Source organism: Cercospora beticola, chromosome 1 (assembly GCF_033473495.1).
Source record: "Cercospora beticola chromosome 1, complete sequence".
NCBI classification, from domain to species: Eukaryota; Fungi; Ascomycota; class Dothideomycetes; order Mycosphaerellales; family Mycosphaerellaceae; genus Cercospora; species Cercospora beticola.
The window spans coordinates 703,483-720,175 of record NC_088935.1 but is presented as its reverse complement, the minus strand read 5'-3'; the positions used below and the strand labels follow the sequence as shown (position 1 = coordinate 720,175).

The 16,693-nt window shown below is 52.3% G+C and overlaps 6 protein-coding genes across 6 annotated transcripts; 4 read left to right on the top strand and 2 right to left on the bottom strand.

The window, feature by feature from the left end:
• Nucleotides 1–164: 164 nt before the first annotated feature.
• On the top strand, nucleotides 165–1,978 carry RHO25_000313 (uncharacterized protein; the record flags this gene model as incomplete). Its single annotated transcript, XM_023592934.1, has 2 exons — nucleotides 165–323; nucleotides 374–1,978. 2 exons carry the CDS (start codon nucleotides 165–167, stop codon nucleotides 1,976–1,978), a joined length of 1,764 nt encoding a protein of 587 aa, XP_023459057.1.
• Nucleotides 1,979–5,219: 3,241 nt separating this feature from the next.
• On the top strand, nucleotides 5,220–6,074 carry RHO25_000312 (uncharacterized protein; the record flags this gene model as incomplete). Its single annotated transcript, XM_023592932.2, has 1 exon — nucleotides 5,220–6,074. The coding sequence occupies one exon, from the start codon at nucleotides 5,220–5,222 to the stop codon at nucleotides 6,072–6,074; it is 855 nt and encodes a 284-aa protein (XP_023459434.2).
• A 356-nt stretch (nucleotides 6,075–6,430) lies between these two features.
• On the top strand, nucleotides 6,431–7,435 carry RHO25_000311 (uncharacterized protein; the record flags this gene model as incomplete). Its single annotated transcript, XM_023592931.2, has 1 exon — nucleotides 6,431–7,435. The coding sequence occupies one exon, from the start codon at nucleotides 6,431–6,433 to the stop codon at nucleotides 7,433–7,435; it is 1,005 nt and encodes a 334-aa protein (XP_023459433.1).
• A 66-nt stretch (nucleotides 7,436–7,501) lies between these two features.
• RHO25_000310 (uncharacterized protein) lies at nucleotides 7,502–9,426 on the bottom strand (the record flags this gene model as incomplete). The annotated part of the gene is made up of 3 exons (XM_023592930.1): nucleotides 7,502–7,831; nucleotides 7,882–8,147; nucleotides 8,247–9,426. The coding sequence occupies 3 exons, from the start codon at nucleotides 9,424–9,426 to the stop codon at nucleotides 7,502–7,504; spliced, it is 1,776 nt and encodes a 591-aa protein (XP_023459442.1).
• Nucleotides 9,427–10,181: 755 nt separating this feature from the next.
• On the bottom strand, nucleotides 10,182–12,839 carry RHO25_000309 (uncharacterized protein; the record flags this gene model as incomplete). The annotated part of the gene is made up of 2 exons (XM_023592929.1): nucleotides 10,182–10,717; nucleotides 10,772–12,839. 2 exons carry the CDS (start codon nucleotides 12,837–12,839, stop codon nucleotides 10,182–10,184), a joined length of 2,604 nt encoding a protein of 867 aa, XP_023459441.1.
• Nucleotides 12,840–15,457: 2,618 nt separating this feature from the next.
• On the top strand, nucleotides 15,458–16,523 carry RHO25_000308 (uncharacterized protein; the record flags this gene model as incomplete). Its single annotated transcript, XM_023592928.2, has 2 exons — nucleotides 15,458–15,592; nucleotides 15,648–16,523. The coding sequence occupies 2 exons, from the start codon at nucleotides 15,458–15,460 to the stop codon at nucleotides 16,521–16,523; spliced, it is 1,011 nt and encodes a 336-aa protein (XP_023459440.1).
• Nucleotides 16,524–16,693: the final 170 nt, after the last annotated feature.

The following is a 16,693-nucleotide window of genomic DNA, read 5'->3' as shown; positions in this document are numbered from 1 at the left end:
GCCAAACCTCACTAGCATTGTCTGGCCGTTACTTAAGTGCTGTTTGCCGCCTCTACCTTCACGTTCACGCCAATCACTTTCTCACTCCGGTTTTTCGACCCATTCCCACCCAACACAGGTAAGCAAAAAACCTTTTTCCTTCGCGGCGGCGCGGTAGAGCAGAGATGGCGGGCCTTGGGGAGGCGACCTCTCCGCCAAGGGCGTGGAGTTTTTTGAGAGATGGGGAGATCGTCCTCCCAGAAGAGGCGATACAAGAGAGCCTTCGCAACCTCGCCGTCACCATCATTCGGCACAAACAGCTCATTGCGAGCCACCACGGCGTCGTAAGTATCCCTTCCATTCCCTCACCTGACCGCGGAAACTGACATATCAGGCCTTCGATGAGGGCGACCCACTTCTGCACTTTGTGTCCGTCACACACGGGCGCGCGCCCACCGCTGGGCGCCTCTTGAGGCTCGAAGACCTCAACACACAACAAGTGTTGAGCTTCCCTCACTGGGAGGGCGTCTGGTGCGCCACCATCGCCGACGTGCTCTCCATGCACGACGAAACGCTCGAGGCGCCGAGCAGCAAGCTCATGCACAACCACGGAAGCACGAGCCACGAGAGCGATGCTCCATTCACTGTCGCCCACATGCAAGCCCTGCTGAGAGATATTTGGGCACAGATCACCGACCCACGTTTCGTCGGCCCACTCGAAGTTGCGGTGAGAATCCACGAGCACGCGCAGACTTTCCGCAAGGCAGACCTCGACTACACCTTTCAGCAGACCTTCGTCGAAGTTTGGGAGAGATACTCGATGCAGGAGAAGACCGACATACTCAACAACACTCTCGGAATGCTCGACGTCGCTCACATGAGACCGGAGGAGATACATGAAGATCTTCGAGTCCACTGCTTTCCAAAGATCATTCAAGCCAGTCACGAGGAGCTCGGCATTCCATACACAGGACCCGCCCAAGGCGAGCCGTACAACCAGCAACAAGCACCAGAGCCAGCACTCCCACCCGCCGATGAGAACACATGCTGCTGCCCACCGAACTGCGCCTGTCGCATCGTCTGTCAGTACGGTATTCACGAGTGCGAATGCAAGGCGAGAAGAAGCAAGACTAGATCAGCACCAGCACCCACTCCTGAAGCTTCTTCATCTCCAGCGCCACCACCGCCTCCAGCGAGCGGCAGTTCACGTCCACGCGGCAATACGACAGGCAGCCATCGCTTCCACCATCCTCAAGGCGCGCACCAGCCTCCCCGCCGCCAACCGCTCAAGGACGTCTACCCAACAGATTTCTACCTGTCGCGAGGTTCTGGCCGTTATCCAGCCTTCAGTTCCAGTCCTCCAGAATCTCAGCCGGCGACTTTCGCGAGTTCATCTTCCCCATTCCATCCACCGGCAGCGAGGACCACACCAGCACCTCCTGAGCATCAGCCGGCGACTTTCGCGACGTCATCTTCTCCATTCCATCCACCACGAGAGAGGATCACACCAGCACCTCCAGCTCACTTCCCACCGCCATCGAGTACCACACAGTCGCCGCTCGATCTCTTCCCACCGCCAGCGAGAGCCACACTAGCGCCTTTCACGCCGCCACCGAGGACCACACCAGCACCTCTGTCTCTCTTCCCATCGACAGCAAGAACCACACCAGCACCTCCAGCTCACTCTCCACCACGCACACCAGAAGAGACCTCAGCACCATCCCGTCCGAGCCTCACCAACAGACGTCTCGTCTCCGCCGGCGGCAACCTTCCACTCTCCGCACGCCCATCTATCCCAGAAACCTACTTGCCGGCAGCGCCAGCAGAGCGCGGATTTTCCATTTCCAGAGAGGAGTATGCCGCTTTGCCAACACCGAGACGCGCTCAGAATCCTGCTCCTGCCTATACTATTGGAGGAAGTGAAGCCGCGCCTTCCCGCAAAAGACGCCCATCGTGGATGAAGAGAGTTTTTGGCAGTAAGAAGGGCAGTAGCGAGTAGGAGTAAGTGAGGACAAGTGAGGATGTGCGATGAGGAATGAGAGAAAATGAGGATACATGAGGGAAAATCAGGATAGAAGGATATAGATTGCATAAAAGAAGGGCTCACGCTATTGGTTGCTTAATTCCCCATTCCTCTGATTTCTCTGTGTGCTGTACTGTTTCAATGCCACTGACTGTTCAGACAGCTATTCGAGGACAGAAATAATTCTGCTGAGTTGCCGTTCATGGTCCACGTTTCTTCTTGTATCGAAGAATCTCAAAGCCATTGCGTTCCAGTCGGACTAGGCCAGGTCTCTACAGAAATCGTAGAGGCGTGGGTAGCAGATTTCTGCCTCTACCATTTGCATCAGCCCAGTGGCCATGAATGTTCGGGCCGCGAGGTGTGGTGGCGTATCAGGATTCCCGAGAAGCTCTTCAAGCCATATGAAGGCGTCCTCGCCAGGCGTAGACAGCACTGCACTGCACCAGGAAAGTATGCATTCTTGGCCGGATATCTCGTACAGGACAGCTAACATGCACTAGCTAAAATCATCGCCGTCATTGATCACTCTGTCCTGTATTTGCACAGAGTCCTGCTGCAACACGTCGGAACAACGCTTTGGTTCACGCCTCTTGTCGTAGTTGAAACGACTTGCTGACCAACGACTCTGTGCGCAAGCTGGTTGCAAATCGCCCCAACGTTATCGTCGATCAGCAACTGGACAGTCTTCTAAAATGTGTCGACCGCACTCGCACTCGTGGGCACGCCATACGACCAGCAACGATGCTTTCCACAATCAATTATATCATGGCTGAGGCAGATTGACAGTCAACACATGCTTGAAAGTGCTATTGTTAGCTAGTGTAGGCCGTCAATGCAACACCACAATTGGTGCTGTAGCTTGACCACTTGATCCTCCACTGAACTCGATGCTGAGGGTCTCAAATCGTGACAGCGCTTAGACGCCTCACAGCTGCACTGTCCAAACAGCAACACGTGTCAAGTCCGACGAGTATCCCCTAGCAGATTGTTACCTTTCGTTTCACGTCTGTCTCTTGCGCTTCGATCCTGACCCAGCGGACATTGCGTGCTTGACAGCTATGCTCAGCATTCTGCATTTGCCGCGCTCTACTGCAGTTCTACGGCACAGCTGATCCACAAAAGCAACTGAGGAGGCGCAGCATCGGTTCGACGACAGTTGTAGTCGCGATGAGTACCTTGCACTTCGGTGTAATGTCCCATTGGCTGTGTTCCAGCATTGCCACGGCGTCTCGGTTCTCTGTTGCCGTCTTCGTTACATCTATTCTGATCCGGCGGTAACATGCTGCCCAGCGATTCAGGCTGTACAATTGTCACCAGATAGCAGATATGAGAGATATGTATATGTTGGAAACCAATCCTTCGAATTCGCGCTCCAATAATTCTCAGAAGTCATCACTTCGGCCTTTGCATACCATCCCACAATCTACCAACACCTCCTACGCATCCCTTGTAGAGATCTGGAAAGAGCCAGAAAGATCTTCCTCAAACTTTGTGAATAATCGAAGCCGGAAGCCAACCAGATTCCAACGCCTTTCATAGAGCATTGAACTCGAACCTCACTCTTTCGGTAATATGGATCCATTGCCCTTCTGCCGAAGCGATCTGCTGAACAATTGCTAGCCATGTGTGTCTCAAAATTCATCAAATACACCTGCGGATGTAAGAAGGAGATGGAGTTTATCCATTGCGACGCGAGACGTGGGACCAACGTGCGTTGCCACCCAATAGAGAAACAATGGGGCAAGGACTCGACCAATTATTGTTCAAAGCATTTGGTGAAGCCGGATGCGCCAGTAAAATATTATGATCAAGATGGTAACCAGATCTAAGAGTCCTGCGATGGTGGAGAGTCTGACTTAGGTTCGAGGCAAGCAACAGAAGAACCTAACTGGCTGTCAGCCACGTCGGACGGGCAGGTTCCATGATTGGAAACGTGTATCTAGTAACCACTTATTGTCTTGGATTGAAGTATCCTCCTCTTTTGCAGGCGTACGGCATGTTCGAAGGTTCCTTCTTTCCAGCATCACTTGATTGCCACAACAGCTGAGCTTCTTGACACTCCTGGAAGTGCTCGAGAAACGATTGTCGTGAATAGACTTTATCACGAAGGCTGAAAGCAAGTTCATGGCTTCTAGTGCTCTCTTCCACAGCAAGTTGGCAGCCAGCGCAAGACACGCCGTTCTGAGCTGATTTGGACTTTGGATCGTAGTACGGTAGCGCGCAGCAAGCCATGAAATCTGTGTATGGCTGTTGCAAAAGAAGTTCTGGGGCCTCCACTCTTTTGCGTCCCTCACGTCGCGAAGCCAACTGAGCTGCTTGAGCCGAGACAAGGCTGAGTCGATTCTTGCGCGCGATCTCTTCCATAGAATATGTTCCAGGGAGAGTTTTCAAGCTGCGGAGGCTGTTCAGTGACTTGGTGGAAAGCCCGAATAGCCGCTTGACGCTTGCAATTGACATCGTCCGGGTCTCTTCAGACCGTCGCCGGAGACACGCCGAACAGCAACGAATCCAGTTGACAAGATGGACTAGATCGCCGTAACCGTCTCCGCATAGCGAGCATGACCCTTGGCATAGAAGCCGATGAAAGTCAAGTAATGTAACCCACGAAGCTGACTTTGTTCGCAGCAAGGCACAGAGGCAATTGAGCGCGTGCGTCGTGATAAGCTTGTACTCTGGCAACGAAGTCACTATCTGCCGTGCTCGCAGGTTGACTTGACGGAAGGCGAACAATGATTCCAGATCCAGCTGTAGGCAGATTGTGTTGACCAGTTCGAGTGGCAATCGATCGAGTTCTCCCAGTGAGTTCGTGGGATCGCGAGAGATGGACGATATAGATTCGGTCACGGCAGCATGCTCCCGAGCAGGAAACCAGACAACTGCAAGATCGAAGTCGGTCCTGTGGTAGGCAGCAACCCTTAGGATGTCATCGGCGTGAGCAGGCGACGTTGATGCAGCAGATGCCATTTTTCCTTCGGTCGACGACAATGGCCAATTTCTCTTGCTTGTGATGAATGTCTCGCAGACCTGGACGTTTGCGAAAGTGGAAGAAGTGACGCGACCAGACGCGTTGGTTCTGCAACCAATCAACGTCGGCGGAACATTGGAGCACTTCGACCCGCTTCTTAAAATAGTGTATTCAAAGCGCTTAATCCTAAAACACTTTCAACACATAAAGGTGAGCACATGCAGTTTTCTTGCCAAAGCAACGCATGGAACCATGTCATCAGAGCAAGATCTTCCTTCAGTACTTTCCATGGAAGTCGATGTCGAAAACGAAGATGAAAGCGAATATCGTCTCCTGGTTAACAAGCATGTCAAGTACCTTAAGGTCGCACCCAACACCTTCGAACGAGATGTTCTCTCATTTCCCCTCGAGTCCTTACCACCACTACCGTTTTCTGACCCCAGCTGGAAAGTGGCGCAAATCTTTCGTCAACCAGGGTCGAGCAAGCTGAATGTCGTATTATCGTACCGAAATCTAGCCGCAGTTCAAAATGTCTGGCACTCTATCCGCGTCGACGTGCTTGACCTGGACAAAGTCGTTCAGTTGACCGCGGCAGCGTTCGAAGCTATGCTACCAACGTCTACGATAATTTCCAGCGCATCAGCATCACATAGCTCCTCGCGGGAAGTGAGAGTGATTGCCAAAATTGCACGATTCGAGTGGGAGATTCCACGCATCGAACGAGAGACTCGCGCGTACCAGATTCTAGAACAGCAGCAAGTCGCTTCAGGGATAACTCCTCGTTTTCTTGGACATCTCCACGAGCATGGGCGTGTCATGGGCTTCATCATCGAGAAAATGGACGATCGGCAACACGCCTCTCTCAACCATTTGGAAGCATGTGAAATGGCACTTGCAGAATTTCACAAGTTCGGCCTGCATGGCGACGTGAACCGGCACAACTTCCTTGTCGGGCAAGATGGTGAGGTCACATTGCTGGACTTCGAACGCTTTGAGGAGGATGCCACAGCGGATTCGAAGGCGAAAGAGATGCAAAGTCTGAGGTCAGAATTAACAGATAATTCCGGAAGAGGAGGAGGGTTTAGATCTGGTGACTTTGTAGACTGAAGAGCTCATGGCCTGTGAGGATCGTGGACTGGAAGCACAGCATGACCGGATTTTGATCGCATGGGTGCATGGAGTATGCGCTGGCGACTGCGTCTCGAACGTCGTTCTGTTCTCTCTGTGGCTTTCATGTATGTTGTGGATTGGATGTGGGAAGCAGATCGCAAGAAGTGTTGTAAGCGGTCTGCTGAATGGTCTTGGCATGTCAATGACGCATTCATTACCACCATGCCTTCCGTTGTGCGCCTGCAACGAACACACCATCAATCATGTTGTCTGCACTGCTATCTCCTGGTTCTACCTTCTCCTCCCCCTACAGAGCGAAGCATAAAGTCTGACAAGATATCACCGTAGCAGCCATGGAACACCACCGACCGCACAAGAATACCTCGTTCGAAGGATACTACAGCAAGTTCGACCTGCCATCAGGAGCTCACCTAGCCCTGATCTGCTGTCAGGTCAGGGGCGCGAAGCATAAGCCAAATATGGTCTCGTTCACCTATGTGCCCAAAGACGACGCTGCTTCTTACTTCCAACGTGAGGTCTTCTCGGTAGAGATGAAACAAGAAGCAAGCACTGAAGACAACGGCTTCATCATTGAGATACCCGAGCTGGGCTACGTTCGATGGCATGAGAACCACACCGAGTACAAAATTCATCATTCAGAGTTCATGTTCGAAGCGAAGACTCTATCTCGTACCGCTTGGTCCAAACACGCCAATACTCCTGAAAGCTGGCTGGTCAATCTACCATTGCCTCTACATTGGCATGTGCAGTCGCTAGCATCCGAATGTGAATATAAGCTGGAAATCCATGACTACAATCTTCCATCTCAAGATCAGTCGGGTCGAGCTATGATCCACGATGAGAAGAACTGGGCAAATTCTTTTCCGTCCGCGCACATGTGGCTTCAAGCTAGAGACGGCGATCGCGGGTTCAACTGCGCTGGAGGACAAATTCTTGGAATGGAAGCCTTCCTGCTCGGATACCGGAGCAAAGATCTCGAGTTGGACTTCAGACCACCATTCGCTGTCCGCGTGCCTGGCCTAGGGCCTTTCATGACTTACACGAAGAATTGGGATGACAGGACCTTCGAATTGAGCGTGCAAAGCTTTCGACAAAAGTTGACTGTGAAGGCTTTTGCACCCAAGAACACTTTCTTCTCGTTGACTTCGCCATTTCCAGAGGGGCACAGGGAGAATTATCTCGGACAGAGCTTCAACGCGACCATTGAAGTCAAGATCTACGAGAGCGGATGGCTCAGCCCGTGGAAGTTGGTTCGCGAAGACAAATTCGAAAATGCTAGCCTGGAGTTTGGCGGTGGTTATTATCCTCCTGCTGGAAGCAGAGAACGCCTTCACTGATTCCTTTTCGACAAATGCTTATGCTGTGCAAACTATACTACATCATGCCGCGTCCGGGCCATGGAACTATACTGGTCTATACACGCCACTGCCCAGCGTTTCCGGGACCTCAGGCTCTTGCCGTGGAGAGGGTCTTTCATCTCTCAGTGGACTGATCTCAAAACTTCTCTGCCGCGGCAAATCTTGAGCAACGGAACTTCTTCTCGGAGTGTTGAGCCTTGCTGAAGGGGGTGTTCGAGGCGTCAAATTTGCTGACATCGGCGCATCGTTGCCGCCCTCTGGCCGATTCCAGGCCAGAATATGCTGATTTCGCCGCACATCTCTCGAGAGATCTTCTGGAGGGTTCTGGCGGCCAAGGATTGGAGACTCCTGGCTTACTGGGCTTCGACGAGCAGACTAGACAGTATCAGCGATGGAATCGAGAGCATGATACATTTCTCACCCACCGTGTCTTCCATTTCAATCATATGCTCCACAAACACGCTCGATCTGGAACCACTCTTCTCAAGACTGGACTTGGATGCCACCGGCGTGCCGTCGAGCATCTGAGGGTATCTTAGAGCGCCGGCTCTCAACACTGCTCCATCGTTCTCCGCTCGAGACCCGGGGTGGTACGCTTGATACCGGCTTGCATGCGCGCCATATGGGTGGTCGCCTGGGACATTGCCGAAAGGATCAGCACTCTTCTGGATTTCGGATGGACGCTGGAAACCTACACATACCCACTGTCAGACCCAGTTACGGTCCTCGCCATCTTGGTAGATACTTCGCTGTCGAGTATGAGAATGCTGCTGAGGCATGTAATACGCACCTCCTGCCGACATATAAACATCATTTGCTGTGCTTCCTGATCGCTGATGGAGGCCTGCCGTTACTGTCGTTACGTTGGGGTTGTGGTGAAAGCCATCATATGTGTCTTGTGGCGAAAGCATCGGACGTCCGACTTTGCGCTTCTCTCGTCGTTCATCGACCTTTCGCCGGTACCGCCGTGTCAGGAACGCTATCAGTAGCAGCAGGAGCGCGAGTCCTGCAATGCCACCCACAACGCCTCCTGCGATCGCTCCGATGTTGGTCCCACCTGAGCTCGAATCGGACTTTGGCTCACCACTCGCAACGGCAGCGGGATCGACTTTGTAGCATGTCACGTATGAAGCGACAAGCGCCGTACTCTCTTCGCCCGACGATTGCTCATTTCGAAGATAGCAAATTCCAGAGTCGTTGCCGACAAATGAGAACCCGACACAATCGGCTCGGTACGAACAAGACGAAAAGCACTGCCCATACCCGCCTCTATCGACTTTCACCAGCTCATACGCAGCGCCCGCATTCGTCGTTGAGCATTTGATCAAATATGGTATTCCCGCACTATCTGTAAACCGGTCCAGCGAAGCTTGCGGACACTCAGGAGGTGGAGTCGCTAATGGTGCAGTAACAGTAGAAACTGGTGTCGATGCATTCGCAGTGGAAGTCCCTGTGAGACTGGCCGACGCTGTTGTACCTGGCGTCCCAGTCGACGAGGACTGCGATTCTGTGACTGTTCTCGTTACAGTCGCTACTGTGTCACTGGATGTTGTGCGAGTCTCGCCATTGACTGTTGTGGTTCGCTCGATTACGCTGGTGGATTTGATTGTGGTTGTTCTTGTCGCGCTTACGGGAGCTCCGACGATTACGGAGCCCCCTTGGAGTTGGCGTTTCGAGACGTCTGCGGCAGGTAGCGATGCTTCTGTTGGCGTGGGGTTTGGAGGCTCTTCAGTTGCAATAGATGCGGAGTCTACTTTCTCAGAATTTATCATCGCGTCAAGCGGAACGCTTGCTTTCCTCCGGCCTCGTACTCTGCTCCTGCCCAACCATGTCGTGAATGCTGTCTGTGTTTCCGCTCCCGTTTGTGCCTCTTCAGTCGAATGTGGCGAATGCGATGATGGCAGTAATGTCGTCGTATTCAGAGCTTGCTTAATGGCTTCCGCCACGCTTGTAAGATCTGGAACATACATTCTGCCTGCTGGCAAGCCTTGCGGGACTGTGGAGTATTACAGGAGTGGAAGTTGGATGCATGAAGACGTTGCTCGAGGCAGTGGTCTGCGTTGCCGCATCTGGTGATCTGGAAGACAAAGAAAGTTGTGCCATCATCGTTGATGGCTACGGACAATGATGCTGACATCGGAACAAAGAAAGATGCGAGCTGTTCTGCTGCAAATTTCCTGTCTGTACGTGGAGTGCTGGTGCGGGGCGCTTGATGTTGTGAGATTCAGAGCTGCATAGGCGTGCAGAATTGAGGAATCTGGCTCTCTTAAAGTGCTGTTACCGATGTTCTGTCGTTGAGGTCCACGAAGATGAAGTCAGCATGCACTACTCAATAGTCACATTCCAGTGCACCAAAAGCGGCAATCATCACTTCGACCACTAATGAGAACGTCAGATTCTGAGAAGCGATTGAAACCAATTTGCGACTAATTTTTATGAAAGTGGGTGTCGCGTGGCCAACGAGCACAAAACACACTGCAGCGCGTGAGCTTTGGCTGATTGGCAGTCCCAGCCCATTCCCTTTCGGCGTCCAACTTTTCTGCTCAAGTGGCACAATTTTCCACTTGCTCTCCAAAACTTGCCTTTCCAAACGGATTACGAGCTTACCCGTTGTGCGAGCTTGGATCCCGGTATCTCAGCGCAGCAGTGCAATCACCGCCAGCTCCAACTTGAGTAAGCTCCATGAAGGGTTCCAGTGCCCTACAGCAAATCTTGCTTTGCTCGCTCAAGCTTCCTGCTTCTGACGCACAACGAAGGTGTCCTTGTCGAACTTGAACCACTTGTTGAGACGCTTACCCATGATACGAAGCATGACAGGATCAACGCTTGGATCTGGGTGAGGGCGATGGAAATTGATGCTTCCTTCACTTGCGGAATCCTTGCATGTGAAGACCGAGCCACCACTCGGTTTGACTGAGAAGCCGGCATCGATCATGGCCTTGATGAAGTCCTCCCATCTGGTATCGCACTGATGGTCGCTTCTGGCATCGTACATCTGCTGGAAGATGTCGTATGCTGCTTTGTCAACTTGGATGCGAAGGGCAAGATTATCTAAAGCTTGTGCTGCTTCAGTGACCTCGCCATCTCCTTCATTCGGGTCTCTTGGTGCTGGTTGCAGAGGTCGAGTCTTTGGTTTCACCTTCTCAGCGGGAGGTCGGAATATCTCAGCGGTTTCTTGTCCCCAGATCTCCTGTGGCGGTGTATCAGATGTCGTGAGTCGCGCCACAGCTGCAGCACGAGCTGATGCTGTTGCTTTGCTCTCTGATCAGTGGTTAGTGCATTTTCGCATTCCTTCTGGAGCCGAACGAGACTTACCTTGAGCTTTTATTGCACGAATGAGGGTAGCACGCTCGGCCATTACACCATCACGATAATCATCAGTAACCGAGAGGCTGACGATACTTAACGATCCGTCCGCGAGTATCTCAAGCCGCTCGACACCACATTCAGCCAACTGTTTCCACTGCCCGGTCCACCATCTCCTGCGCACAGCCGACCAGAAAAGCTGGAGCATTTTATGTGACTCATCGAAGATATGCAGAGCCCTCCTGTTGATACTCCTCGACTGACGTGGTACACGAAGCAGGTCCTCGAGTGGAGCAAACAAAGGCTCAAGGTTTTCGCGCTGCAGATCCCTGAAGGCTTTGAACATGATCCTGCATGCTTCATAACCCTCCCAGTGCGATGAGTCTTTGAGCTGCTCGATTGGACGATGTCGAGGTCTGTGTGATCGTATCGTGGTCAGTGCATCATCGATAGCAGTCATGCTTGACAATGCACTAAGGAGTAGTGGATCGATACGAGCCGCCTGGTCTTTCGAATTGTCCATGATCTGCTCGAGCATGCGTAAATGGTAAGCAGCTGGATAGGACAGACGTTCTTCGTAGGCCGCCAGCTCCATCAAGTGGTGTGCCAAAGGGTCCGATACGAAATTATTCATCTGGGTGTCGTAAGTGATCCGGCGCCCCGGAAGGAATTCACAGTGTTGGCCAAATGTTTCCGAGTAGAGGATAAGCGTCATGAGGCAGCTACATTGACCGCTGAACTCTTCTACTAGAGAGCGCTCAAGGCCGGCCAGTGCGACTTCGTATTTCTCCGGAAGCGGTTTGCCAACCTTGACCGGTCCACCAGGTTCCTTTAAAAGAAGCAGTATCCTCTCGGATTCAAGATGCAGGCGACGCCAGCTCTCCCAAGCCGTCAGAGGCATCAAAGCGATCTGTGCTTTGCAGCCTTGAACCTCGTCTGGTGTGGAGCCTTTGAACAGTAAGGCTCCCTCACATCGCCCAACATATTCTCGGAGATATGCTGGATCTATCTGCATCAGCCATAGTTCGTCCACCGCAGCTTTGTACCTTGCCCAAAAGCCGTCAGCAAGACCTTCCAAATCGAGCTTTGGTGGTGGTAGGCAATGTGGATTTGTACGGCCATTCTTGTCAGTCCAACCCAGTTCGTTCTTGAAGGCATTCGAAGTAAGTGTGTCCAATTCGCCACGTCCTCTGATTGCTGGAGGGATAGCGCTCAAGCCAAGACTGTCGACAAACTCGCGCAGCAGTATGGACAATTCATGCTGGGCCTGAAAGATGAGGAAAGCTCTTGGGAACCCAACGATATCCAGCCTATGGGCTGCCTCCTTCTCCCAAGAGACCAGCTGGCCAAATTGTCCACCGTACATTTGCACACAATGAGGGTTGTAAGCTGTGCGCATGTAGGGAGCTCTGAAAAAGCACTCTAGTTGTAAGCTGTCGAATGATGCCCACTCGGCTGGCTTGAAGCGAGTGCGTTGATACAGCAAAGCAAGAAGATCGCTCGCTTTTTGACTCAGAGTTTCAGCGTCGAGGTATGATAGCAAAAGGCCCTTGTGGTACTTGGTCGCGAATGTAGGGATGCTTCTTCTGGTGGTGTTTCTGCTCATCTTCCACATTCTGTACATTTTATCCATCAGAAACCCTTTGCGTGGAGCTATGTCCGGCATTGTCCGACGTATGATATCCTTGCGCTGGTCAGGAGACCTCTTTTTCCATGAGTTCACGATCGTATTGCCGTGCTTGTCAAGAAATGTTCGAGTGTAGTTCAAGTTGTTGGAAGTATTGGTCTTCAGATCAGTGATCCGTTTTGCGGCTTCTTCGTCGGTGAAGCTTCGCTCATAAGGCATTACTGCCGTGCGAACAGGCCCTACCCATTGCCCTGCACAAGTGATGCATTTGGTCATACAACCTGGCGGTGTGGCGTCCGACTTGTGTGGATAGCCCGGGTGCTTGTAACCGTACTTCGCATCAGGCTCCTCGAAGTTCAATAGCGTGGCGTAGTAGAATTCTGCGTTGTCGCCATAGTCTATTGCGAAGCCCCGCCTCGACTCTTTCGTTGCTGGCGTTGTGGCCGCCATGCGTGGCCAGTACTGCGCCGGCAGGATGACTTTGCGTGAAGGGATGTAATGACCGACTCGAAACGTCGAGTGCGTTCTAAAGGGACGGCCTCAGCGTCAGGAGATCGCCGCGGATGGCGCCATGTCGTATGCTTGCGGAATCGGTGAGGATGATTTGTGTGTTCGTGTCAGTTGGAAGAAAAGAACAAGAACCACGATGAACCAAGTCGAAGGCAAGGCACGGACTCAGTCAACTTCGAGTGGCGTCGCACCACAATTGGTCCGCATATGCTGATGATACGCGTCATTCGTCCAGAGCAAACAAATGGGCAGCAGTAGACCTCCTAACCCTATGCATGCCTGAGATGTTCGCCGACAGAAGCTGTATTCGCTGAACACGCTTCTTTCACTTACGGCATCTGAGTTGACCACATTGATCTTTATTGCACGTTGCGCAGATATTGTGGCCTGCAGATGGAGTTCAGCATCCAGGAGTGAAATGCGAAGTGAAGTCGTGGCTGCGCCTGCCAAGCAATGGCTGCAGGTATCGTGCAGCGCGGTTCACGGGGGCCTAACTTGGGCTGCAAACCCTCGAAGGGCAAGTGCAGGCAGATGTTGCAATGAGGAACGATGTGCACAGTACATACTGGCGCCATGTACACCTGTCCTGCGAAGGTGCGCAAGCATACACCAAGGCCTGAAGTCTCCTCGAGCCCGAAAGCAAAAGTCCTGAATGAGCTCCATCGAGACCGACGCTGTGCGTCAACCGTTAGCTTCAGTGATCTTACCTTCGCAACAAGCGCAGCTCTCCATATCTCCCCATCGGGCAATTGCTGGTGGCAAAATAACAGCCGTCTGAAGAAGCAAAAGTCTAGCAACTTCCACAAGTCGAATTCGAGCCCCTGACCCGTGCGGAATGCAAAACGACAGAAGTTGCAGGCTCTTGACTGTCCCTTGCCGGTACTCCGAGAATTACTTGGCTTCTGTCTTCACTAAGCAGTATTTCAGCTTGGTCGTAACTGCTGCCAACTTGCCACGCGCAGGTATGCCGGATACAAAGCCCAATCTGGAGAGTGGAAGTATGCGTCGAGGCGGTGCATGATTTAGGCAGCCAGTCATGAGAAGCATGAACGTGTTTAGTTCGATCGCAAGTGACTAAAGCGTAGAAGAAGCGCTCGAACGACCTGATGCGACTGTTAGCCAAGATATCGAGGAGGCGACCCCAAATGGGACGGGTTGCCGCACTGAGCTGTACCAAGCAAGACTGTTCACACAACTTCGCTGCGATGAGCTCTAGATCCAAATATTGTTTCGCGTGATAGATCTCAGTTTCAGCAGCAGCTGCTGCGCAATCCTCACTTATCGCCCCTTCCTGGCTTGCTCACAGTTCACAAATCATGGCAATTACGAGAGTAGCGCCGCCATGCCATATTGAGCGAGTTCTGCGCACCGCATCGATCTTCGGAAGAGCAGGAGCACGCAGGGGGCGGCGTGGAAGTAACTGCCCGTTCGTCCACTTGCTGTACGATGGTAGTGCCTCATTCGGAGTCAAGAAGTGGTCGTCATGGCCAATATCACTCGCAGAGTGCTGGTAGACCTGTCTTCGGCAAGCAGGCAGTGCGCTGTGCTGTGGATCCATTTCTGCTCAATACAGCAGGCCAGCACCGTATAGCATGTGAACTCCAGCCCCGGCACCCTTCCCGTAGCGCACGGCAGACTCAAGGCATGGCTTCTCCGGTTGCTGCTCTCATTTCTTGTAGCTTCCACTCGGACGAAGGTTGGCAAATAGACTGTCACAATCCAGATCATCTTGGAAGCCTCTTTTGGCCCTTCGTGGAAGTTGAAGATACGTATCTTATAGCGGGTACTTGCAAACTCCGGATACCAAGTCATAGCATGCCTCTGCTATCTCGGCTTGCCGGATAACTCCAGGCAAGGATGTGACTCGGACACTCATGTTGCCGTTCGGATACTCCTTGAAGAATTGTTGGTTCCTGCTGCTGACGGATACAACGTGGCCGTTGCTCATATTGAGCAAGGAGAAGGTGTGATCGGATAGACGTTGGATGTGTCCGGGTTGCTGGAAAGCATAGCAGTGCAAGGTTTCCCAGTTAGGTTCGGAGACCAGACCATTGTCGATGGAAAGTCTTACTCCTTAGGGGGCTCAAGCCGATGACCATCACCGAGTCTCATCCTTTTAACGGAGTTGATATCTGAGGCATTCCGTGCTGCCATGATGTAGTCTTGAAGCCAGGACATGGACAGCGCCAACATATATGTTCTCTATTTCCGGAAATACGTGCCAGTAGACAACCGTTGTTGACAGCTTGGCGAGTCATGTCTAGACCCAAAACCGTGAAAGCTGAAACGCAACCCCAACATCTCCGACAGCTTCACGTGCCAAGGAGCGACAGACTAGCAAGGATTCGGTGGCTTAAGCCGATGACGGATAACAGGAGCGGGCACGTCTCACGGTGTATAGATTCATGCATCTTGCTTGCTCGGGCTATCCTAAGAAGACAGTAGATCGTCCAGCTTTTGCATGATCCGCAATACTCAAATGCGGGAGCTTGCCTCCTGTCCATCTTCTTGACCTTGTTCACCGCTGCCCGACTTTCGCTTCAGCTTCAACACTCACTATGGCGCCTTCGCCGAAGAAGAAGAAACTCAATAATGGCAGTGTTCGCAAGACGAGCTCTGTCGCATCCGGGCATTCGCGCAATTCTTCAGTCAGCAAGACCGAGGTGATCATCAATGTCTACGACCTCTTACCTGTAATTCCTCCACATCTTGACTCGCAACTCGGAGAGACACTAATTGAACATCTAGCCCGGCAGACTCTCCTCGCTACTCTGGACAATCGGCGGCAGTCTCCTCCACTCGGGAGTAGTCATTAACGATCGCGAATACGCCTACGGCGGCCACAACAAACGCGGTGTCACAGGCGTCTACTACACGCGACCGAAATACGAGCCTCCGGGAGGCACACACCGCATCAGCATCCTGCAAGGCTTCACGTTCCATTCCCCGCACGAAGTCGAGCGCATCATCAAGGAAGTCAGCGACGAGTTCCTGGGCCCGAGCTATAACCTCTTGACACACAATTGCAACCACTTCACTTCGGCGCTGGTCACGGCATTGACAGGGAAAGCTGCGCCGGCATGGCTCAATCGCGCAGCTTCGATAGGATTGGCATTACCTTGTATGGTTCCGCGCGAATGGATTTCTCCGCCGGACGTGGAAACAGCAGACGGCGCATTGCTGGAGGATCAAGAGGAGCATGACGACGACGATGCGATTGAGACGGCACATTACAAAGACGACGACGATGACGACGCTGATGAAAGAGCGAGTATGTTGGAAACAGAACGACATGCGCGCTTGAGAGAAGAGCAGAGACGAGCACGAGAGGAAGAGCTGAGATATCGGAAAGAGAAGAGGATGAGCATGAAGAGCGGTGGAGCAAGCAGGATGAGCAATGCAAGTCTTGCGAGGGACAATGGGAGGAAAGGAAGCGCAACGAGTAGTTCTGCGGAAGAGGACAGTGAAGAACAAAGTCTCGCTGGCGGACCACGGATAACGACAACTGATGAGCCGCCTCCGCGCTTTGTGAAGAGGACGGATAGTCAAGGCAGAGAGCTACCTGTGGCTGAAAGAGCACCATTGCCAAGGTCTGCTTCGAGCGCTTCGGCGAGTAAGAGTTGAGATGGGCAAGACAGTTTCTTTGAATTGGATATTCTCTTGGGGAGGTTTATTTTGTTTATTGAGATACCCACGCATGCGATCGCTATATTAATCGAGATATTGGAGCTCAGGCAGCATATTCATCGACCCAGACTGCTAAGACTGCATTCTTATGATAATTCACATCTTCA